This window comes from Ceratotherium simum, chromosome 33 (assembly GCF_057802395.1).
Source record: "Ceratotherium simum simum isolate JZ-2026a chromosome 33, ASM5780239v1, whole genome shotgun sequence".
Lineage (NCBI taxonomy): Eukaryota > Metazoa > Chordata > Mammalia > Perissodactyla > Rhinocerotidae > Ceratotherium > Ceratotherium simum.
The window spans coordinates 3,867,906-3,893,512 of NC_141932.1; the positions used below are offsets into that span (position 1 = coordinate 3,867,906).

Sequence of the window (25,607 nt, forward strand, 5' to 3'; positions counted from 1 at the left end):
TCCTCCTTAAAGAAAAACTTAACCCAAAAAGTATTCCTCATGTTGCTCCATCATCACACAATCATTTTATAAGTTATATACTTTTCAAACACATAAAAGTACTGTTATTTATTTAATCATTCTTCTACTTGTGATCATATTGTTTACATTCAACATTTTATTACTATAAACAATGTTTCAATATCTTGGTAAATATTTGCTTTTAAGATTTTTTCAATATATAAATTCCCCGGTCATATAATGCTTTTTGTCATTGGTGACTTTGGTGAGACAATTTACACTGAAGCATTGGAGCCTATAACCCAATTTTGAGTTGAGTTGAGAAGGGTTGAGACATCAATTGGTGTTAAGATTAGAGGTAGGAGTTTATAAAATATTTTCAAAGACACGTTGAATAGGAACAAGAGGGTATAACTGACAGAATGAAGAACTGCAAGAGTGATCTTTATACTCTGCTTTTCTTTATAACACGTAACAATCCCCAACATTTACCAGTATCCTTTTGTTTTGTATTGAATTTCCCCCGCATGAGAATGTCAGCTCCACGGGTGGGGATTTTTGCGTGTTCACAGTTGCGTCCCCAGCGCCTACAACAGTGCCTGGCACATAGTAGGCGCTCAATAATTGGCAAATGAAGGACAGGATAAGGAGGAGAGAGAAGAAACAGAAAAATAAAGAGAGGAAAGAAATCCCGGGCAACCTGAGCTCTTAACCACACGTACATCCTCCCCGGACCCTCTCCAGCGCGCCGTGGTCCCCACGCCCAGCCCCGCCAGCTCCGTTTTCCCCGGTGCCGGGTCTGGAGCCGGACCAGGGTCGCCGGCCCGCCCACCGCGAGTGCGCATCCCACCCCCGTCCTCGCGCGCGGCGCGTGCACCGGCTCTGGGCGCCTTCGGGGGACCCGAACAGGCTGCGCTTGCGTAGTCCGAGTTGGCCCGCCTAGGCTTGGGCCAGAGTCGGTGGGGGGCTGTGGTCCGGCCGCCTGAGAGGGCTGAGCCGGTCCTACTTCTCGGTCGGAGGGTCGGGGGTGAGGGACCGTGGCAGAGACGACTCGAAAGGGAGGAGGAAGGAAACGCCTGCCAGCCCCGGGGCTCTCGGAGAGCAGTCCCAGCATGCTTCGCGCCGCGCCGCGCCGCGCCCGGTCTCGGACTCCATTTCCCAGCGGCCACTGCCGCCGGCCCCGGCTGCCCGCCCGAGCGCCGCGGCCCCTTTGTGAGTCCGCCGGTCGGACCGCGATCGAGTCCCCGCCCCGGCCCGCGGGGGCGCTCGGCTCCCGGTCTCCGCCGACCGCGCGGAGGGAGGTGCCGACCCGCAGGGAGGAGGCGGTGAGGAGTCCGGGAGCGAGCGCGCGCCTAGGGGGGGCCTGCCGTGCTGGAGCGGGCTGTGAGGGGGCCTGTCACAGTGTGTGAGACCGTGTCACCGTGGGTGACAGTGTTTGAGAATGTGTGTGGGAGTTTGAGACCATGTCACCCTGTGCGGGACCGTGTGTGCAGACAGTGTCACCGTGTGCATGGGACCCTTGTGAGACCGTGTGACCGTTTGTGAGACAGTGTGAGTGTGTGTGACTGTGTGTGAACAGTTTGCCCGTTCGTGTGGGACACGTGTGAGACTGTGTGACAATGCTTGAGAATGTGTGTGACAGTGTCAGGCCGTTACCATGTGTGACTAAGAATGTGTATGACCATATGTGACAGTGAGTGTGACTGTGTGAAACTGTGGCAGTGTGTGGTGATATGAGACTGCGTGAGATTGTGTGACCTTAGAACTATGTGTCGTGATATGTAACACCGAGTGTCATCATGTCAGTGTGACAGTGTGACCAGGAGGGGCCTTGTGTGACCCATTGTGAGGGGAGGATGGGCTGCAGTGTTGAGACTGTCCACAGGCTGCCAGGGGAGCTGCCAGCATGAGGGACTGTGTGGTTTGAGTGGTGGGCGGCAGGCTGTGCCGGTGCTTGGCGAGGCCAGTGTGCTCCAGGGTTTGAGAGGCTGTGTCGTGGGGTAGAGCCTGAGATGAAGGGGAAAAGATGGAGTTTAAGGAGAGAGAGACGAAGGGAGAGGAAGACAGCCCAAGAAGAGGAGAAAGCTAGAGAGGAAGAGACAGGCTGCTGGACCTCAGCCCTCTCTGGCACAGAAGGTCTTTCCATCCCTCTCTTAATTCCTCTCCTAGTGAGGAATTGAAGAGGAAGAAGGAAGGGGAGACCTACTGTGTGCTATTTATGAAAATAAATGACTGAATGACTGACATTTATTGAGCACAAGGATGTCCAGGCACTGTGGTAAATGTTTTATGTGGATCATTTCATGATCCTCCCAACAATTGATAGAGAGTAGGTACCATTTCACTGATGAGGAAACTGAGGTTTGGAGTGGTTCCTAACTCCAAGGAGGTTGCAGAGCTAGTGAGTGGTGGATTGGGTGTTTGAGTGCGGGGCTTCTGATCCCCAAACGCAGTAGTTCTTAACACTAAGTTATGCTGCTTTGGAGATCATTGCTTTACTTGCCAAGGCAGTGAGGTTTAGTGGAAAATAACTCATGATTAAGGGGTTTTGATGACTGTTCACACTTAGTCCTCCCTCCATCTCTCTCTAAGGAAATTTCTCAGAAAAGTTAAGAGATTAGGTATAGTTTTCAGGTGCACTTTGTCATTAAGGCAGGACCAGAAGTAGGATGTCCTGACTCTTTGGTCCAGTGTCCTCTGGACCACATGACCCCTCTGATGCCTACTCCGTGTAAAGATGCTTTCTCTCTCATCTTTGTAGAAAGGGTGGGGATACTGTCCCTTTCAACATCGTCATCTGGTGGAAAGACTCAAGTCAGACCTGGCTTCCATCTGGACTCAATTACTTACTACCATGAAGCCTTGAATAATTTCACTGATGAAGAGCCTTCCTGTGTGAAGAGGGAAATAATCCTTACTTGGTAGTGCCATTTGGAAGGGTAAATACTGTTATTCTTTATAATTATAAATGAGGAGGCGACTTATGCACAGAAAGTTTATACTGCGTTCTTGAGATCTAAAGCACATGGGAAAAAGAATTGTAAATTTAGATAGGAATAACCAATTTAGTGATACCTCTAATCTACTTCTGTGGTGGGGGGGAGAAGGGCAAAGAGAAGGAAAGGAGGGTTTCTAGGCTGGTGATGCTGGCAGCTGAGGGCAGGCCTGGCATTTTATGGTTTCTTTCTCCCTCTCCAGCTCTATTTTCTCCAGACACTGCCCTTCTCCCAGAGAGGAGCCTGAAGGAGGAGGACAGAAGAGCTGTCATAAATTCTTAAATTCTTAAAGCCATGTCCAAGGTAATGAAGTGTTTCTTCTCTTTTCCCTGAAGTGCCTTGTGTTTCAGGTTTTATATGAACATTTTGCTTTTCTTCTGAAATTCCCCAGCCTAACAAAGTCCCATTCATTCAGTGACCTGGTCCTCAGGTTCTCCAGTCCAGTAAAAGGAGGTCCCCAGAAGCCCAGTGAGCTTCCTTTTTTATTCCTCAGCCAGCCTTTTCATCTTCATTCAAGAAAGAGTGTAGCACCTCCTGTGGGTTAAATGTTCTGTTAGGAGCTCTCAAGAGGCAAAAATACACTCCTTAGTAGGATATGAAAGCCTTCATTATAGGGACTTGTTTCATTGAGGTCACGGTGTGTGCTCAGATGTGACCACTAGTTTAGAGCTTTTCCACAGACCTTGGTTTGAGAGGAAGGCAAGACGGGGGCTATTGGGTAGTCTTAGTCATAGTACATGGCAAGGTCTCTTGCTCAAGGTGATCTTGAGGAGAGGGATGTATTGGGTCTTGAGTATTAAAATGTGCGTCAGCTAGGGCAGGGATTTTTTCAGGCACTCTGGGCTTTGAAAAGTAGGATTCCATGGGAGTAATGAGGTCCTGTTTTAGGGACATTCTGAGTTAGTGGTGGGCTATGGCTAGGATATTCTAGGTCATCCATTAAGATTAGTGGCATTAATATGGAAAAATAGCAGGAAATTTTTTGAAAAAGGAGAATAATAGGAGGGAGTACTTGAATCTACATTAAAAAATGGCTATATACATCTATAATAATGAAAACAGTAGTGTGGAATGGGAGCCAGAAGAAACAAATGAAAAGATCAGCATATAATGTCCAGAAACAAATGCAAATATAAACAAGAAGGGAAAATATTTATTCATTGACTGAACATATAGTTATAAAAGACTTACTGTACTAAGTGCTGGCAATACCATGGTAAATAAAAATACACACTGTCTTTGTCTTTCTGGCATTTAGTGTCTGCTCATTTATTTATTATATGATAATGTAATGATGTTATATTAAATCAGTGGAGAAGGGATGGATTATTCATTTAGAAAAACAATTTCTTCCTCATACTTCAAAGTTAAATACATTCTGTAGGTTAAATATAAAAAATAAAACCATACAGGGCTGGCCTAGTGGTGTAGCGGTTAAGTTTGCGCATTCTGCTTCAGCGGCCCAGGGTTTGCCGGTTCGGATCCTGGGCGTGGACCTACTCACCACTCATCAAACCATGCTGAGGCGGCATTCCACATAGAGGAACTAGAAGGACCTACAAGTAGGATTTACAACTATGTACTGGGGCTTTGGGGAGAACAAAAGAAAAAATGAGTAAGATTGGCAACAGATGTTAGCTCAGGGCCAATCTTCCTCAAAAAAAAAAAAGAAAAAAGAAATACTCCTTAAAAAAAAGCTAGATGAAAATATAGAGAATGGTTGTAAAGAGGAAGATGAGCCAGAAGCAGAAATCAACTAGAGCAGCACTGCCCAGTAGAGCATCCTGTGGTGGTAGAAGTGTTCTATATCTGCACTGTCCAGTACAGTAGCACTAGCCACATGTGGCTGTGGAGCACTTGTATGTACTAGTGTGACTAAGACTGAATTTGTAATGCTAATTGATTTAAATTTAAATAGCCACATGTGGCTAGTAGCTAGTGTATTGGACACCACAGATCTAGGCTCATAAAATGATAAAGCCAGAAAGAAAATTATGGGTGATCTTGTCCAAGTCATTCATTTTACAAATGAGGAAACAGAGGCCGAGGCCAAGGGAGGAAAGTGACATATCCACATCACTAGTGGCTGTGTCAGATGTGTGAAGTGGTCATATATGTTGAGGGTCAGTAACACAGGTGACAGTGAGTGATGGTTTGAAGAAGGTGGTAGAAAATAATGAAGGACTCTGTGGAGCAGCGTGTGCAGTGTGATGGAGCACATCATTTCATTCCTTTGCCAAGAACCTTCATGGGCTGCCCATTTTACTTGGAATGAAATCCAGTGTCTTTACCATGGCATATAAGGCCATAGGTGATCCAGCTTCTGGCTACGCCAGACCTTATTCTCCACAAGTTTTTACCTCTCTCTTCTCCACTCACACAGGTCAGCTTGCTGTTCCTTAAACTTTGCAAGCCCTTTCCTGTCTCTGAACCTTTGCATTTGCTCCTCCTCTTCTGTAATTCTGTGAATGAGACCAGAGTGGCAGCTACCTCTTATTTCCTACCACTGAATTGGTAATGGAAGGAGAAAGCAGAGGGTATGATGTGTAGAATAGACAGAGCCCATCAGTCCAACTGCTGTTTCCAGGACCCACCCCAGACCTCCTGAATCATAGTCTTTGGTGGTGGGGCCCAGGAAACCACAATTTTATTGAGTCCCAGGATGATTTTAATGCACGCTTTTTGAGAACCTCTCTCTGTAAAGATTATATTTAAAGTATGCCTCTTGTAAACAGCATATAGTTGGTTGGTTATTTTCCCCCTGTGCTCATAGCTGGGCACTTGGCCCTCTGTGCCTCCCACAATCCCCTGTGCCTCCCACGATCCTCTATGCCTTCTCACGATTCACTATGCTCACAGCAGGGCACTCCCGTGGCCCTGTGTACCTTCCACAGTTCCCTGTATCTCCTTGCAAAATGTTGGTTTTTAAAAATCCAGTCTGATAATCTTGGTCTTCTTAATTAATATTTAGTACACTTTCATTTAATTACTGATTTATTTGTGTTTAAGTCTACCATATTGCAATTCATTTTCTACTTATCTCATTTGTTCTTTGTTCCTTTATTTCTCCTTTTTTGCCTTCTTTTGGATAAATTAGGTATTTTTTTCCTTATTATCTAGTTAATTATACATTATTTTTATTATTCTTTTAGTGGCCACTCTAGGATAATATGTATCCATTACTCATTATGTAATAATCTTCTTTCTTCCTTCTGTAATCTTCCTTCTATAATTAGTACTCTTACCACTTCCTGAACAAGATAAGACCCCTATAGTGGTTTAACTCCAAGATATTATTAGTAGATATTTAGTTTATAGTTACTGTTTTGGGGCACTTAATTTCTTCCTGTGTTTCTATGCTTCCATTTTCCTTTTCCTTCCATTTTCCTTCTACCTGAAAAACCCCTATCAGTATTTCTTTGGTCAACACTTTACTCCTAGCCTGAATTATTTTTTCATTAGCTCCTATTCTTGCTTGGTCAAAATAGTGTAATTTAAAATTTTTTCTAAAGTTAAGTAAGTTTGAGAAATCCTAGTCTCAATGGAGAGAAAAAATTCTAGGAATATAAGAAAATAATTAGAGACTTTTGCAGCATCATAGTGAAAAATTAAGATTCATATAACTGAAAATAAGCAGAGGGTTAGTAAATAAGCTATGGCATATTTACACCAGGTAATATTATCCATCCAACAAAAGTGATGTGAAATAAATGAATATGTATGGATAATCATAGACATGTCTGTATAAGGAAACATCTGAACAAATATACACTAACTGTAAATTTTGATTGCTTCTAGGAGGTAGGTGGACATGGTGAGTCGGTGTGGGACATGGAGGACTTCCAGTTCTTTAACTTAAAAAGGGAAAAAATTGACTGAGGATAGAAATACTGGACATTATTTTCTAAGTTTCTTTAATGATGACAAAATTAGATTAAATTCCTGTTTTATCAAATCAAAATGAATGTGAAAATATCTGAAGGTATTCAAGTCTCATTGGCTGAGAGGAAAATGTCAATCAGACAATAGAAACCTGGAATCCATTAGTTTGTGTGTGCAACTAAAAAATGTCTTTTGAGAACTTTACCTGGCAAAAGCTACCTCACCTGTCTATAGAAGAAATGATGTGTGTGGAACACTTTTTTTGCACAAAATTTTAAAGTTTGTATTGAAGTGTTTGAGTTTTAATAGAATTGACGATTGACAGTGCCCAGCCCTGTCTAGCACAAGTTTCGTCTTTTAAGATCCAACTCATGTTCCCTTCCTTTCTTGAATCCTTTACTCACTTCCCAGATTTCCCTGTATTAAGAAGTATTTTAGAGATGGAAGCATGTAAGATGGAAGCTGATGCATGTAACTGATGTTCCTTAGACTCATACTTTTGCTTCCCTTATAGCCTCCTTAACATTTTTGTCCATTACTCAGGCACTAGCAATTCACATATTGATTCATTTTTTCCATTAAAAATGTTTCTGTGTAAAATCATTGATCTGCTTAAATCCATCTTCAGTAGGAGCATTACTCTGCAGAGTCACATTAAGAATAGGAGTGACAGGGCTGGCCGGGTTGCATAGCAGTTAAGTTCACACGTTCCGCTTCGGCGGCCCAGGGTTTGCAGGTTTGGATCCCAGGCGTGGACCTACGCACTGCTTGGCAAGCCATGCTGTGGCAGCGCCCCATATAAAGTAGAGGAAGATGGGCATGGATATTAGCCCAGGGCCAATCTTCCTCAGCAAAAAGAGGAGGATTGGCAACGGATGTTAGCTCAGGGCTAATCTTCCTCAAAAAAAAAAAGAATAGGAGTGACATTCATATTTGACAAGCACGAAGGGGAGGGCACAGAACAGAACTTACCCCAGCTGGTATCGTGGAGGCTACTGGCAGGCTAGGCATTCCCCTTCAGTTACTGAATTTGGGGGAGACCTGGGAAGGTCACTAGCAGGGCTCAGTGCAGTAGCTGCTTACCAAACAGTGTGGCGGTATTTCAGTATTTAACAAGTGGGTTCAGCTGTTCAGGTGTGTATCATTGAGTGCATCTGGATATCAGCCAGCCCAAGCATAGGCTTTGCCTGGTGACATGCCAAACCTAAGAAGCATATACCAGCCATACAGCAAGCCCTGATAAGTCTGGAGCAGATTTACCTCATTAGTAAGAATACCTGTTTTGAATTTTTAGGGAGCAGACTAGGTCTTATTCCATGTTATAATGATGTTTAATTGAAGCTACAGTCGTATTATTTGAGAGCAGTAGTGTAACATTAAAAAAACTCTCTTGCTCATTAGACATGCACAGTTGGGTATGTTCCTCTAATAAGACCTGTGGTATTTTTTGATGCACTTCATTATCACATTTGGAATGTTTACTATTTAAGTTAATTTATAGTGCTTAAATTACTATTGTTTTGTCTCTTAGGTAGCATGATAAGTTACCAACTGTCTTTGAAACTTAGTGGGGTAATCGAGAGCTGTTAGATAATCTTTTGTTGCCCCTGATTGTTCTGTTATGGTATACATTTGTTTAATTTATATTTTTGCAAAATCACTATAAAAATTGTTTACTATTTTTATTACATATGTAGTTAATTTTAGAAAATCAATATTATAAGCATCAAATATATTTTCCTATATATATATGCTATTGATATAGCTGGAACATTGACCATTCCATTGTAGAGTTTGGAAAAATGCTATTTTAGACCACATATGTCTTGTAAGGCTTAACTTATGTTCCTGCCTCCTCCTTGAAGCCTTTTTTCACTGCCCCAGTCTATTCTGATTTTCCATGTTGAGAAATGCTCTAGCAAGTAGTATGAATAATGTGAATATTTTACATTTGATTGTTTACAATGTTCTTTTATTGCCCATTTTTGTGTGTTATAAATCTTTTCTTCATCAGTAGAGACTATTTCTGAAATTGCACACTTTCCATGACAGAATATCAAAACTAAGCACAGTGAAGTCATGTAGCAATTACTTGACATGTGTTGCTCAGAACCTAAGATACTCCCAGAAAATTTCACTATATGAAATATTTCTCTCTAAAAGTATAGACAATTTAACTCTTCAAGCTATGCCCATATCAGGGTAAGAACACTAGTTGAGCAAGGATATGTTTATGTCATTTCAGGATTTGGTGACATTTGGGGATGTGGCTGTAGATTTCTCTCAAGAGGAGTGGGAATGGCTGAACCCTGCTCAGAGGAATTTGTACAGGAGGGTGATGTTGGAGAACTATAGGAGCCTGGTATCACTGGGTAAGGAGGTCTCCCTATAATTCAGAATCGGCATATAGGGCTACTTTCCAATGTAGTGTTTGGGAAGCCTCTGATGTACTTCACTAAATTTCTCTTTCTTATGCTCCCCAAAATAGGTTGAGAATTGGCAGCCTCATTAGACTATTCCTGCAACTTCATGTTCCCCATTCTTAGAATACTTCTTCTCTTCCTCAGCTCCCTTCTATAATGCCCCCGCCTTCCTCATGACCAAGGGACTTGATCTGATTTATGGGCTTGGCTAATTCCCCTTTTATTTCTTGTAAGCAGGAGTTTCAGTTTCTAAGCCAGATGTGATCTCATTACTGGAGCAAGGAAAAGAGCCCTGGATGGTGAAGAAGGAGGGGACAAGAGGCACATGCCCTGGTGAGTGAGAGAGAACTAGGGAGGTAGAGGCCATTGCAAGGAAAAGCTTAGCTATTCTGAAAGGTTCCAGCTCATAACATGTTTCCTGGGTAGCTTTTCTTAAAGGCTCAAGGCCTGGGAAGAGACATTGAGGCATCTTTAGCATGAGCTCCCCAGCCTATTCTCCTTGTATATATTCTCTCACACGTTACTGTCTTCTCTGATAACCTTTTCCTATTCTCTGGGTCCAAACGTCACAGCATCTCCTTGTCCTTGCTTTTTAGTTTTGCACAAGTTGCTCCATCACATTTTTAAAAATCCAGACATACCAATGCCTTTTTTTTTTCCTTTTCACTCATTCCTTTTAGATTGAAGGATTGATTCATTTATTTTTCACTTATTCTTTTACCAAGATTCAGAGTTTCTACATTGAGAAAATCATTGTTAAATTCTTGTGATTATTCAGGGGTTTCAAAACCATCAAAGAAAAAAAGAAAGCATTTCCAGTTGTATTTTCAAGTCTGGATAACTGGAAACAACATTTAATAGAAACAAGGTTGGTAGGGGAAAAGATGATGAATTTGGCTTGGGACATAAGAAACTTATTTTTATGAGATGGGGAAATTTCCAAGTGAAGAAATGTAACATGCCATTGGAGGGAGACAGGTTCAGAACAAAAAGTCTGATTTAGAGATGTTAGTGTGAAAGGATGAGAATCCCTAGTCTTAGAGTTTGAGATATAAACCCTGTACTGGGTGGGGCCTTTGTGGGGAAGTGTATCTTAGACAACTTTCTCAGTGTCCTGTCTGGTAAATGGCCTCTCTACAGTTTCTGTCTTGGGTTAAATTTTATAAATTTTTATTTTTCTAGATAATTATCCTTTTCATTTAGGTTATCATTTATTTCACAAATCTAAGCAAAATAATCTTATATTTTTATTTCTTTTATAGCTATAGTAGTTTTCAATTTTAATTTATTTTGTATAGCTGTTCTTGTTTTAAAAAAATTATTAGGTTGCTACTCAATTTTATTTTTATTTATTTTTAAAATCCAGCTTATGGATTTATCTGTTAGTGTTACCATTCTTCTTTTTTCAATTCTCTATTTTCTGCTTTTCTCTTTACTAATTCTTTCCTTATTTTCTTAGGTTTATTTTATTCTCCATTTTGCTGAAATGCAAGCTTAATCTATTCATTTCATTCTCTCTTATTCACTAATGAAATTATTAAGGGCTATGAATTTTCCTCTCAATATAGCTTCAGCTGTCTTCCAAAGATTCTTATATTTAGTTTTTTTGTTACTGCTATCTGCTAGGTAACCTACTTTTTAAAAATTTCCCTTTCACACAAGAGTTGTTTAAAAGAAAGTTTTCTGGTTTTATTGTATTTTGATCAAATTGTTTTATGATATTTGCTCATACAGTAATTAGTACTAATTCTTCTTTCTACCAATTTGAAGATTTTGTATAGCCTGATATATAGTTAGTTTTGTAAATGTTCCATAGGTTCCAAGGTGTAGTCTCTATTTTCAGTGTAAAGAGCTTGTTATATATACTGAATTTTACTTTTTTATGTTATCAAAGTCTGTCTTTACTTACCTTTGTTTCCATCTATTTTTTTCTTAATAACTTTATTAAGGAATTATTTACATACAGTACATTGCATCCATATAAATTATGCAATATGATGAGTTCTGACAGTTGTATACACCCATGAAACCGTCACCATAGTCAAGACACATTGATGATATAGCATTTCCATCACCCCAAAAGATTGCTTGTGCCTTTTTGCAGTCCATCCTTCTCCACTCCCGGCTCCAAACACTTAATCATATCTTTATCATTTTAGATTAGTTTGCATCTAAACAAAATGGAATCATATAGTATATATTCTGTTATGTCTGGCTTATTTCACTCACCATAATGATTTTGAAAATCATCCATATTGTTACCCAAGTATGAACAGTTTATCCCTTTTATTACTGAGTAGTGTATTGTGTAGATATTCCACATTTTGTTTTTCCCTTCACCTGTTAATGGACATTTGGGTTGTTTCCAGTTTTTTGGCTATTATAAAGCCCCTATGAAGCTGTCATGCACAGGACTTTGTGTAGACATATGTTTTCATTTCACTTGGGCATATATCTAAAAGTGGAAAAACTTAAGTCATATGATAGGAATATGTTTAACTTCTTAAGAAACTGCCAAATAGTTTTCCAAAATGATTGTACCATTTTCATTACCACCAGCAATATATGAGAGTTCTAGTGGCTCCACATCCTCATCATATCTTGGTATTGTTGGTATTTTTAATTTTATTCATTCTGATTATTGTGTTGTGGTATCTCATTGTGGTTTTAATATGCATTTCTCTGATGACTAATAATTATGTTGAGCATCTTTTCATGTGCTTATTGGCCATTCATATATCTTTTGTTAAGTATTTGTTCAAATCTTTTGCCCATGTTTTATTGGGTTGTTTCTCATTTAATTGTAAGAGTTCTTTATATAGTCTTAATACAAGTCCTTTGTCATTTATATGTATTGGGATATATGTATGCCAATTGCGGCGCGCGCGCGCGTGTGTGTGTGTGTGTGTTTTGTCCTACTGCTGTCTTTTGAACATCCAAAGTTTTCAATTTTTGTAAAGTTCGTATTAATTTGTCTTGTTTGGAGCTTTTTGTGTCATATCTAAGAAATTCTTGCTACCTCCAGGTCACAAAGATTTTCTTCTAGGTTTTCTCCTATGATTTGTGAAGTTTTAGCTTTTACATTTTGGTATATGATCCATTGAGCTAATTTTTCTTCTGTCTTGTGTGCGGCAGAGGTTGAGGTTCATTTTTTTTCCCCATTTGGATATACAGTTGCTCCAGTGCCCTTTGTTGAAAAAACCTTCCCTTCCCTGTTATATTGCCTTGTTGGTGCCTTTGTTGAAAATCAGTTGACCATATATGCATGAGTCTAGTTCTGAACTCTATTCTGTTCTCTTGATCTGTATGTCTATCCTTTCACCAATACCATACTTTCTTGATTACTGTAGCTTTATAGTAAATTTTGATATCAGATATTTCAATTTGTAAAATCACTTTGACTATTTTAGATCATTTATATTTCCATATAAATTTTAGAATGAAGTTGGGAGTTTCTACCCAAAACACCTGCTGAGATTTTGATTGGGATTACATTGAATCTATACATCAGTGTGGAGAGAATTGACATCCTAACATCATTCAATTTTCCAGTTAATGAATATGGTTTATTTAGCCATTTATTACAGTCTTCTTTCTCTTAGTAATGTTCTGTAGTATCATGTAGTGGTCTTATATATCTAAAAAAATTTTTTCCCTGTGTCTTTTATGGGGGTTTTTGGTGCTATTATAAATAGAATTCTTAAAAATTCCATTTTCCAATTGTATGCTGCTAGTATGCAGAAATGTATATTGATTTTTATATTAACTTCATATTTTATGACCTTGCTAGATTTATTTAGTAGTTGTTTTGTAGGTTCCTTAGGACTTTTTGCATAGACAATCATGTTATCTGCAAATATAGTTTTATTTCTTCCTTTTTTATCCTTATGCCTTCTTTTTCTTGACTTATTGCAATAGCTAGGATCTCATGTACAATGTTGAATAGAATTGGTAAGAGCAGATATACTTGCATTTTTCTCAATCTTAAGTGAAAATGTATTCAGTCCTTCACCATTAAGTTGATGTTAGTTATAGGTTTTTCTTAGATGCCCTTTATCAGTTTGAGGAAGTTCTTTCTATTCCTGGTTTGCTGAGAAGTTTTATAATAAATAGGTGTTGAATTTAGTCAAATACTCTTTCTACATCTATTGAAATGATCATTGATTTTCCATCTTTAATTTGTTAATGTGGTGAATTACAATGATTCATTTTCACATATTAAACCAACCTTGCATTCCTGGGATAAACTCTACTTGGTCATGATTATGCTTTCATGTTTTCCTGGATTTGATTTGCTATAATTTTATTAAAGGTTTTACATTTATGTTCATCTGCTACATTGGTTTTATAAACCATAATAGGAATTTTGGTTTTATTATAAATGTGGTGAGAAACCATTGGAAAGTCTTGAGCAGAAGAAGTGATTTGATTTGGGAATGGAAAGGGGAAGGCAAGTTAAGGCTGGTGGTAGGTTAATAAAATCAAGCAATTTGATTCATAATTACTTCTATACGAAGGCACCTTAGCTTCAGGATCAATTGAAAATTTACATTTGGTTGGAATGTATCACATAGAAAATTATATTCAGGAAGACCTTTTTCAGGCTGCAGAAGTTTAACCATAGAGTTTCATGTACAACCTAAGGCAACTAATACCTGGTGTGTCTTTGGGTCTGAAGATCTTACGGAGGTTTTTTAGCCACATTGACATGACATTAGTTTTTTAAAGATAATGAACTTAGCTTGAATGCAGGATAACCTGAGGCAAGAGAGGAAGGGTGTTTGGGTGTTATATTATTATAGATATAAAATGATGATTGTGATTTTAGATGACTTCTTTTTTAATTTTTCTGATAGTTACCTTACTGTTTATGTATGATTAATTTAGTTCCTTAATTTTATTAAGCTCTCATTCTTTATAATCTCTTACTTTTTAGACTGCATTTAACAGCTGTTAATTCCTCAAACTGCTTATGTATTTTATTCACGAATTTTTGTTTTAGAAGTACTTCTCTTCTAATGCATAAATACAGAAGACATTTGTGTTCTTGCTGTCTTTTAGATTGGGAGTATGCATTTAAAAACAATGAATTTTCATCAAAGCAAGTTATTTATGAAGAATCATCCAAAGTAGCGACAATGGGAAGAAGCCATCTTAGTTATAGCCTCGACTGCACCAGTTTGAGAGAAGACTGTAAAAGTGAGGACTGGTTTAAGAACCAGTTGGGAAGTCAGCAAGTACATTCTAGTCAATTGATCATCACTCATAAAGAAATCCGCACTGAAGATCAAAGTAATGAATATACTAAATCTTGGCAAACTTTCCATCAGGATGCAATATTTGCTATAAAACAGAGTTTTCCCACCGAAGGAAGAGTACATAAGCATGAGCCACAAAAGAGAAGTTACCAAAAAAAATCTGTTCAAATGAAACATAAGAAAGTCTATGTAGAAAAGAAACTTTTGAAATGTAGTGAATGTGAGAAAGTTTTCAACCAGAGCTCATCTCTTACTCTTCATCAGAGAATTCATACTGGAGAGAAACCCTATGCATGTGTCGAATGTGGGAAAACCTTCAGCCAGAGTGCGAACCTAGCTCAACATAAGAGAATACATACTGGAGAGAAACCTTATGAATGTAAAGAATGTAGGAAAGCTTTCAGCCAGAATGCACACCTTGCTCAACATCAGAGAGTTCATACTGGAGAAAAACCTTATCAGTGTAAAGAATGTAAAAAAGCCTTCAGCCAGATTGCACATCTGACTCAACATCAGAGAGTTCATACTGGAGAGAGACCTTTCGAATGTATTGAATGTGGAAAGGCCTTTAGTAATGGTTCATTTCTTGCTCAACATCAGAGAATTCATACAGGAGAGAAACCTTATGTATGTAATGTGTGTGCAAAAGCCTTTAGCCATCGTGGATACCTAATTGTACATCAGAGAATTCATACCGGAGAGAGACCCTATGAATGTAAGGAATGCAGGAAAGCCTTCAGCCAGTATGCACACCTTGCTCAACATCAGAGAGTTCATACTGGAGAAAAACCTTATGAATGTAAAGTATGTAGGAAAGCCTTCAGCCAGATTGCATACCTTGATCAACATCAGAGGGTTCATACTGGAGAGAAACCCTATGAATGTATTGAATGTGGGAAGGCCTTCAGCAATAGTTCATCACTTGCACAACATCAGAGAAGTCATACTGGAGAAAAACCTTATATGTGTAAGGAATGTAGGAAAACATTTAGCCAGAATGCAGGCCTTGCTCAACATCAGCGAATTCATACTGGAGAGAAACCTTATGAATGTAATGTTTGTGGGAAAGCCTTTAGCTATAGTGGATCTCTTACTCTACATCAAAGAATTCATACTGGAGAGAGACCCTATGAATGTAAGGATTGCAGGAAATCTTTCAGGCAGCGTGCACACCTTGCTCATCATGAGAGAATTCATACTATGGAGTCATTCTTGACTTTTTCTTCTCCCTCACCCTCCATGTCCAGTCAGCTGCCAAGACCTGTAGGTTTTATCTCCTGAATATGCCCTGAATCTGACTCCTTTAATCCATTTCCATTCCATCATCTTTTTCCAATACACAGTAATCTATTTGACATGGACTATGGAAATAGCTTTCTAATTGGTCTCCCCGTACTTACCATTTCCTTTGCCAGTTGTCCACATTGCAGCCAAACTTGTAGTTAAAAACAGTTTGATAATATCATTTCTCCCTCATTAAAACCCCTCATTGGCATCCCACAGTTCTTAGGTTAAAGCACACATTCCTCAGAATAGCCTAGAAGATCGCCCCTCCCAATACCTTGTTCCAGTCTACCTTCCAAAGCCCTATCTCATGTCAGTATCTATCTCATTCTTTAGATACTTATCCAGAATTAAGAAATCATATTCCAGCATCAAATAGGTCTGAGTTCCAATCCTTGCTCTTCCATTTTCTAGCCCTCTGGTTTTGGAGAAACATTTGTCCTTTGTAAGCTTTAGTCGTCTTATTTATATTATGGAAATAATAATGGTACTACCTCAAAAGTTAATGGGAGAATTAAATGAGATAATGCACGTAAATTGCTCAGCAGAGTGCCTAGCATAAAGTAATCACTCAATAAGTATTAATGTAAGATAAAAAGATACTGTTGGTATACAAAGAAGACCTGATCATCTCAGCAATGATCAGCTGAGAAATAAGCAGTAGCAGCTCAAAACTCAAGAGATTGTAAAGATTTTTGATTAAGAACAGTAGTCATAGTTCTAAAGATGGGTGACAAGGGTATCTAATACAGTAGGATTGATGTTCGAGTCTGTGATGATATAGAGTAAGATGGTAGCTTCTATTTCAGCATGAATATATAGAGAGATGACTTTGTTGGTAAGAAAAAACTAACTGCGTTAGATATTCAACAGTTCTAAGAAGCCAGATTTAAAAAATCACTTGTAATAAGATAAGTAGAATTTACTGAGATGTATTCATCATTTACATTTAAACAAAGGCAAAATAGATATTAAAAAAAGACAGAAAACTTAAAATGATCAATAACCAAAGAAGAATAGAAAATAAAGTGTAAGTTTGAACTCTCCTAATTCCAGGTGGATGAATTGTATTAAACCTATGTCTATTTAAAATATTTATAGAATAACCATATTCTATTTAAAATAGAAAAAGTTGTTAAGCTTCTAAGCTGTAATTCCAAAACTAGAGAGGAAAAGAAACCAAAATTACATGTCAGTACTCACAAACTGGCTGCCCACAAACATGTTTGGTTTGGTATGCATCAAGTTTAAAATGAATATGAATCCCTTTAGGTGAGCATCTGTTTTCCAGTTCTCCACAGTTCAAACCACTCCCTGTTCCCTTACATCTGACTTGTTTTATACTTTATATTGCTTCCTGCCTCCTGAAGGCTTTGAGTAGGGAAGCAATGCAATAACCAATTCACATATGAATACAGGTACAAACAAAATGATGAAAGTTTAATGCAGGATAAAAAGGAATACTTGAATAGACATTTTATCCTTCTGTAGGGGAAGACTCAGTATTATACAGATGTTAGCAGGCTCCAAATTAATCTACAGAAACTTTGTACCTAACAAAATCCTAAGAAGAATTTTATAAGGTTCGAAACACTGTGTGCATGTGACCATACACACATATACATTCATACAGATATACACACAAAGAAAATATATAATAAAGGTGGTATTTCATGTCAGTGGCCTAATAGTATTGGTAAAATTGATTCTGCTCTGTACAGAAACAATCCTCTCATTCTTTTATCTAAATGTGAAACAGAGTTATTAGAGAACACTAACACACTTTATAACCACAGAGTGAGAACAATCTTCCTAAACATGACATGAGATCCAGCAGACACACACTCACAAAGATTCTAGGTTTGACTGTGTAAGACCTCTATTAAGCTTTTACATAGTCAACAATAGTATAAACAAAAGGTTTTAATTTTATTTTTATCTTTTTATTTTTATTATTTTTGTGTGTGTGTGTGAGGAAGATCAGCCCTGAGCTAACATCCACGCCAATCCTCTTCTTTTTGCTGAGGAAGACTGGCCCTGGGCTAATATCTGTGCCCATCTTCCTCCACTTTATATGGGATACTGCCACAGCATGGCCTGACAAGCAGTGCATCGCTGCACGCCCAGGATCTGAACTTGGGCCGACAGCAGCAGAGCGCGTGCGCTTAACCACTACGCCATGGGGCCGGCCCCCTATCTTTTTATTTTTATTTATTTATTTTTTTTGGTGAGGAAGACTAGCCCTGAGCTAACATCCGATGCCAATCCTCCTCTTTTTACTGAGGAAGATTGGCCCTGGTCTAACATCCATGCCCATCTTCCTCTACTTGATATGGGATACTGCCATGGCATGGCTTGACAAGCGGTGCATCAGTGAGCACCTGGGATCCGAACCTGTGAACCCCGGGCCGCTGAAGTGGAGTACACGCCCTTAACCACTGTGTCACCAGGCCGGCCCCCAAAAGGTTTTTAGACATAAAAATTGGAGAAAATTATTACAACATATATAACTTATGAAATCCATATCCTTAACATAAAAGTGCTCCTACAAATCACTTAGAAAATGATACTTCTCCTCCCCTCAGGGGTAAAGGGTATAAAGAGGCAACAAATGACTGAAGAACATGTGGTAAGTACTGAATCTCACTAGGATCAGAAGAAATACAAGCTAAACCAATGAACTATCCATTTTTCAATATTACATTGATAACAAAAATGTGCACTGCAAAAGCATAGGAAAGGAGATAGTTCTATGCACTGAAGTGAGGGAGTATGAATTTGTAAAACCTTTCTGAAAGGCAACTTGTCAATATCAGAATCTTCATTGGGAAAACCAAGATTTTTCTTTTGCAGTTAACAAACAGCACACATTTATATTCCCCCTATTAAACAGATAAAACAATGTAAAACGTGGCAAACAAAAAAAGCACAAAAGAAAGGGCCATCAGTGGATGAAAGTTAAAAGACAAAAGGGAGAAGAGTACTCATTCATGAAATGTAGCAGGAGAAGCTCTACCTGAAATGTTTGAATGTTAGGGATTTCAGTAATGGGAGCCAATCTGCCCAAACAATCGCTAGAGAAATTCAGGCTTCGAATTGGCTTGTGTAGAGCTGTGGGCAATGAGGAGACATGATGACAAGACTGTTAAATGCTTTTCTAGGTGAAAGTTATGTTAGTACCCCCTGCTAACAGCTTCCCCATTCCACTCTCTCTTCTATAAGTAAATTTAATGCAATCCTTACTTCACCCCGTTCACAAAAATGAGTTCCAGTTCAATAAAACCCTAAATGTAAAAGTAAATAAGTAAAATCATTAGAAGAAAACACAGTAGGATATGTTTATGACTTTGGTGTTGGACATATCTTTCTAAAATAGACAAAAATGAAAGCCATAAAGGAAAAGATTAATGAAGTTGATTATATTAAAAGCATGCTTTTAAACAAAGTTAAAAAGCAACAGAAAGGAAAATATTGGTAATATAATACAAACAAAGATGTAAGAATACCTATAAATAAGTACAGAACAACTAAGGAAGAATGAAAATGGACAAAGGATAGGAAAGGGCGATTAATAGAATACAGATGGCCAATAAATATGAGTCCCTGTTTAGCCTCTCTAGTATTAATAGCTGCAATTTAAATAATGTAATATCAAAAGTGGACAGTTGTGTGGAGAAAAGAGTACCCCCTTCACTGCCACTTTGGAGGCACTGAAATTTTTTAAATGGTCACTATAGCCCCTTTGGAGGGCAGTATGGTTAGTACATGAAGTGCTGGAAGTAATCTAAATTCTCATCAATAGAGGCATGACAGAAATACTAGCAGCAGTTTACAAGAATGGACTGATGATATTGATTTGACTCAAAGACAATGAAAAAAAATTTGCAGAATAGTAGAGTATTATATATTTAAAATATATTTCTAGTACATTTATATAAGTATGCAAATGCTTAGAAAAAGTTCTGAACACACACATCCGACTGCTAAGTGCTTCTGGGGAGAGGACTGGGATTGAATATTCTGGTTAAGAGGGGATTTAGTGTTATCTGTAACGTTTGAAGTTTTAAACAAGAATGTAATAATACAATTTAAAAAATTTAAACTGAAAAATTGAATGAACTTATGGAGAACTAAATTGGTGGCCTAAATTGAAACCTTTTTGGAATTTGGAGATTCTTTCATTGACTTGCCAGCCCTTCCCATGCATACAGAGATTCTCCTTCAGGGAAACAGATCTACAGTGAGAATATCCAAAGAAGCCCCTGCTATCTACCTAGGATAATCAAACCATATCATTTATAAATATGAACAGACAGCTAAGGATCATCACATATGAAAAAACTATCAGCATAATAAAGACCAAGAGACAGAACTAAACCCAGAGTGGGGAAAGTTATGCAATAAGAGAAGGAAAATAAAAGTTGATGTTAGTCTGAGATTTGAACAGATGGTGCACTTTTAAAACAAATATGGAAAGCTACCAAAAAAGAGAAGTAGACAAGACAGAACTACTAAGAACAAAAAAATATTATTGCTGTAATAAACTTAGAAGTTTTGAAAGAAAATTAAGGAAACTCACCAAGGTCATAAATTAAAAAGAAAATGAGAGAGAAAAAGAAACATGGAAGTTTAGAAGGTCCAACATCTAACTAATAGGAGTTCTGGAAAAAAACTAACAGACAATATAAGAGGGATGTATCAAATAAATGATTAAGGCTCTTTCTAAACTAAAGAAAGTTATGTTCAGCTTGGAATAATTCACTGAATGTTGGACAGGCTGAACTGGAAAAAATCACACCTACAATAGAAAAAAAAGACATCCAGAAATATGCTTGTGAAATTTCAGAATACTAAAGATGAGACCATCCTGGAAACTTTCAAAAAATGTAAATGTCTCCTAAAAAAGAACAATCCAGATAGTGTTAGCCTTCCCTCCCATGAACAATATTATGTGACAGAATACAAAACAGCACCTTCCAAGTTATGAGGTTAAAATTACTTTGAATCTAGAAGTCTATACCCAAACAATATGAGGCCAAATATTGATAATTGGTATATTCAGTTTATTTCAGTTTACTCCCACTTATCCTTTATTAGGTTTTAAAGGATTAGCTTTGGCAAAATTTGGATGGAAAAGGAAGAAGGCAGCAGGAAATGCTTCAATAAATAGTGGATCTAATGTAGGAAAGTGGTGTTAAGGATGACTAGGATGACCATTCTGCAAAAATCAGACCAAATTACTGGTAGGTTAGGAATCCAGGGAGTCAGTCAAGAAAATCTTCAGGAAGAATGGAATGGGTTACATTAAACAGAATTAGTATGCAATTGGAAGATTTTAGCAATATGATGAAGACAAAAGTTGTTCTTAAGGAAGAAGGAAATGAAAGGCAGTTATTGGCTCTGGGAAAAACAAAGGAGAAGCTATACCAGACATCATGGTCCCAATATAAAGCAAGCCCCCGTAAAATGTGACATCATTTTGTAAAATAACTAGAATATAAAAAAAGAAAATCCATTTGACTGACATTAGGAATAGACTCCTTTAAGTGGGTACTGGGATCATAATATTAGAAACCTTAGAGAAGGAAATGTAATCTTCACACATTGCTTGGCTCTGACTCTTCAGAGAGTAATATTTATATGGTGATAATGATCTAATGCTATTTTCAACTTTAAAATATAAACACAAATCACTAAAGTCTCTGTTTCTGTATGTGTATAGATCTAATATCTACTTAATAATGTGAAAGGCAAAATATAGCTGATAGATTGGATGGTGGGACGTTGACAGGGAAATGAGAGATTGAAGCCAGGATAAGGAGAAATGTTCTGATCATACATAGAGGGGATTCAAGAGATCTGCCTTAAGCCGACAGAATAAGAAATACAGGTTAGCTATAGTTCAAGTTAAAATACATCAGAGGAGCTAATACATGACTCACTTTGTGGAATGAGTTAAATCCTTATCTTTCATAAGGAAGACTTATAAAAAGTATACAAAGTTGGTAAATGGAGAAACAGCAACTGTAATCAGGGTTCTGACAGAAACTCAATTCAAATTAGCTTAGGAAAAAGATATTTACCAGCTCCTGTAACTGAAAGGTGTAGAGCATTTATGGTGCAGCCTCAGGCAAGCTAGACTTACGTGCTCAGACTCATCAGAGATCAGCAGCTCACAGATCTGCTTTCAATTGTTCATTCTCTGCCAGGCTCTGTCTCTTGGAATGAAAAAAATGGCATCTGACGATATTAGATTTAAAAGGTCCTTAGATGGGGCCGGCCCCGTGGCTTAGCGGTTAAGTGCGCGCACTCCGCTGCTAGCAGCCAGGGTTTGGATCCCGGGTGTGCACCGACGCACCGCTTCTCCGGCCATGCTGAGGCCGTGTTCCACATACAGCAACTAGAAGGATGTGCAGCTATGACATACAACTATCTACTGGGGCTTTGGGGGGAAAAATAAATAAATAAAATTATAAAAAAATAATAAATAAATAAATAAATAAAAGGTCCTTAGAGCTTTTACTCTCAAAAGCAAGGTGATCTCTCTTAGCCTCCATGTCAGTCCCTGGGAGGAACTATGCTTTGTTCCAGTTTAGGCTTTGTGCCCACTCTGGACCAATCACTGGGTCCATGGTATGAGGGATTCTGGTCAGTCTGGGTCAAGTGCACCCTGGGTCAGGGTCTGCAGGGGGAATGGATCACTGGATTGACTACTTTACAAAATTCCCATGGAATGGGGGCAGGGTGGAGGGAGGCTAAGAATCGGTTTCCATAAAGAAAAAACCTGACCAGAACTGACGTGAGGGCATTTATAGAGTCACTAAGTATGTCAATATGCATATCTTTTGCTACAGAAATACTGTATTTGATTAGGGGGTGCTGCCTCAGACCCTGTAGAAAGGGTAAGTTAAACGTCCATGGGTCAAGTGGACTCAGTACACAGTAGCTTGTAACTAAGCTATCTTGCCAGCAATACTGAGATGGCTGCATGCTGGACAGGGTAACCCCAGCAAGAAGCTAGGGCTTGGGAGACAAGTGGTTGAAACTCACCTGGACCATTCATGCCCGGAGACTTCAGGGGAGTTCCTTTTAAAACACTCCAAAGAAGGCTTCCTTCACAGAAAGTGTCAGGTAGAGACAACAAACAGAAAGTAAGGCTGTTTACATAAAGGACAGCAGATCTATCTACAAAGAGGGTTGCCTTCAAGTCGGGAAACTTCACTTTCCCCCTCCCTTCTCCTGGTCTCTACAGAAGAGTGGTAGTTTGGTGCACACACAAAGGAGGCAAATTCTAATGTATGTACGAGGAGCCATCAGAAATATTTACTAACTTCTGAATTTAAAGTGGGGGAACCAAGATGTCTCTGTTTCTCTTTTCTGAAACCAAGTTAAAGCAACAAGAATAAGAAACAGATATGGAAGCTCTATCTTTGATGAAGTGAAGAAACACCTCTAATTCTGAGCCTCAAAATCTGTAAGGAAATGCTGCTAAATGTGGTGAGAATCCTGGGAAAGGAAACTGATGCTGCATCAAAGAGCCCAAATTCCTCCAAAGCAGCGGCATATCCAGAAGGCCAAAAGCAAAGGCACCTTGATTGAAGCCACAGCACTACTTTTTCAAGTCTGGCTTTAGAAGCCTCCCTAAACTCTGTTTACAATCATGAGTGGCAGGGGTGAGGCACGGGAGGGTTTAAGATGGAAACACATGTGTTTCCCCCCACCAGGCCCCAGTAGATAGTTGTACTTCATAGTTTCACATTCTTCTAGTTGCTGTACGTGGGACGCGGCCTCAGCATGGCTGGAGACGCGGTGCGTCGGTGCACGCCCTGGATCCGAACCAGGCCGCCAGCAGCGGAGCGCGCACGCTTAACCGCTAAGTCATGGGGCTGGCCCAACACATGGGTTTTGAAAAGGCGATTTATCCTGAACAGGGGAGAGGGAAACTGCCAAGACGTGCAGGACTGCAAGGGAAAGGCTAAATCCTTGCTACTCAGTGTGGGCCAGAGAGGAGCAGCATCGGCATCACCTGATAATGTGTTAGAATCCCAGAATCCCGACCCTAACTCAGACCTAGTAATTCAGGATCTGCAGCGTTACAAGATCCTCAGGTGAACTGAATACATGGTAATGTTTGAGAAATCACTGGACTAAAACAAATATCTTGCTAGTCTGCAGCACTGCCCTTTGATAAGCAGCTAGATCAGGAAGAGCTCTACTCATTCAAAAATGTAAAAGTCTAGCCTTTCAGAGACCCTATGGAATGACGGCAGACTCAGACGTACAGAACTTCCTTCTACCAAAACTGAACAAAATGAAAAAAAATAAAGATTATGCCAGCATCATTGAAAGAGGAAACTGATATTGCCTCATATCACACACTATGAAGTGTAATACAAAACAACAGTTAGGGCCACAGTAAAATAACATGCTTGGATCTTTGACACTCTCTGCCCTCTGGTCAGAGCAGCATAATGGAGAAAAAGTAGGCAGGAGAAATTCTGAAAAACTTAACTACTATATCCCAACTTGGTGGGCAAGATGTAGGCAGCACTGGACAAAGGTAAATAAAATTCCTACAAGAATCCATCTTCATTCGAGATAGATACTAGCTTGAAGAGGAAAGGCAAGTTGGCCTTTAATATCTATTAAAATATGCCTTATCTTTTAATCTAGCAATTTATCCTCCAAAAATACTGGTAAAACTTTTCAAAACCATGTGTCTAAGAATGTTAATTGCAACACTGTTTTTAAAAATAAAAAATAAATCCTGGATCTACAGTGATCCCTGCCCTCGCTAAATCCTTATTTGAGATCTGCACTTCTGGTGAAGATGGAATTATAGAGCATAGTTTACCCTCCTGTCAGAAACACTAAAAACTGGACAAAATATATGAAACCTTGGTATTCAAGACACTAGACATCAGGCAATGAAACAGAGGTCCCTGAGAAATGGGAAACAAATGAGGTGAGTACTACGATGTCTCCAGATAACTGCATGGAGGTTCCAGGCTGTGGGCTCCCTGATTGAGGAGATGGAGCTGGGAGTCAGGGAGACTGCAGTGGCTAAGGTTCACAGGATAAATTACCTGAGAGCTCTTAGAGAGAAAAAAACCTAGACATCTGCAGAATTTTTATCTGAATTTTACCTGAGTAAAAATTGTAATTTTTACCTGAATACTGGTCAGAACATGCATGTGAGGAAATTACCTGAAGCTGGGGAAAGAACCGATAAAACTACAAAGAGAAAGAGACAAATCCACAATTATAATGAGAGATGTTGACATGCATCTCTCAATAGAACAAGTAGACAGAAAATCAGTCAGGATATTGAAGACTTGAACATTATCAGCCTACTTGACCTAACTGACATTTAAAAAACACTCCACCCAAGACCGGGAGAATACACATTCTTTTCAAGTGCACCCAGAACATTTACCAAGATAGTCCATATTCCAGGCCTTAAAACATGTCTCAATAAATTTAAAAGGATTCAAGCCATACAAAATATGTTTTAATCCAGAATGGATTAAATTAGAATCAACAGAAAAATAATTGGAAAATCCCCAAATATTTGGACCTCAATAGCACAATTTTTAGTAACCCACGGGTCAAAGGAGAAATCAAAAGGGAAAATACAGAGTATTTTGAATTGAATGAAACTTAGAACACAGCATATCAAAATGTGTGGGATCCAGCTAACACAATACTTAGATATATAATAGCACTAACTTATAAAAGAAAGCTCTCAAATCAATTTCTACCTT

At 38.8% G+C, this 25,607-nt stretch overlaps 1 protein-coding gene across 2 annotated transcripts; it reads left to right on the top strand.

Moving 5' to 3' along the window:
• The first annotated feature begins 1,253 nt into the window (after positions 1-1,253).
• Positions 1,254-22,142, top strand: ZNF583 (zinc finger protein 583). 2 transcript variants are annotated; one of them, XM_087421050.1, is made up of 6 exons: positions 1,254-1,325; positions 2,762-2,939; positions 3,199-3,299; positions 9,124-9,250; positions 9,539-9,634; positions 14,363-22,142. In XM_087421050.1, the coding sequence occupies exons 3-6, from the start codon at positions 3,291-3,293 to the stop codon at positions 15,838-15,840; spliced, it is 1,710 nt and encodes a 569-aa protein (XP_087277176.1). In that variant the 5' UTR covers positions 1,254-1,325; positions 2,762-2,939; positions 3,199-3,290; the 3' UTR covers positions 15,841-22,142. The 2 variants fall into 2 exon arrangements, with proteins under 2 accessions (XP_087277176.1, XP_004439165.2); XM_004439108.3 differs by lacking the exons at positions 1,254-1,325; positions 2,762-2,939; positions 3,199-3,299 and having other exon boundaries at positions 9,112-9,250.
• Positions 22,143-25,607: the final 3,465 nt, after the last annotated feature.

Coding starts and splice junctions, on each gene's coding strand:
- ZNF583 (XM_004439108.3), top strand. CDS start 9,112: ATGTCATTTCAGGATTTGGTGACATTTGGGGATGTGGCTGTAGATTTC. Junction 9,251..9,538: donor TAGGAGCCTGGTATCACTGG/GTAAGGAGGTCT, acceptor TCTTGTAAGCAG/GAGTTTCAGTTTCTAAGCCA. Junction 9,635..14,362: donor GACAAGAGGCACATGCCCTG/GTGAGTGAGAGA, acceptor GCTGTCTTTTAG/ATTGGGAGTATGCATTTAAA.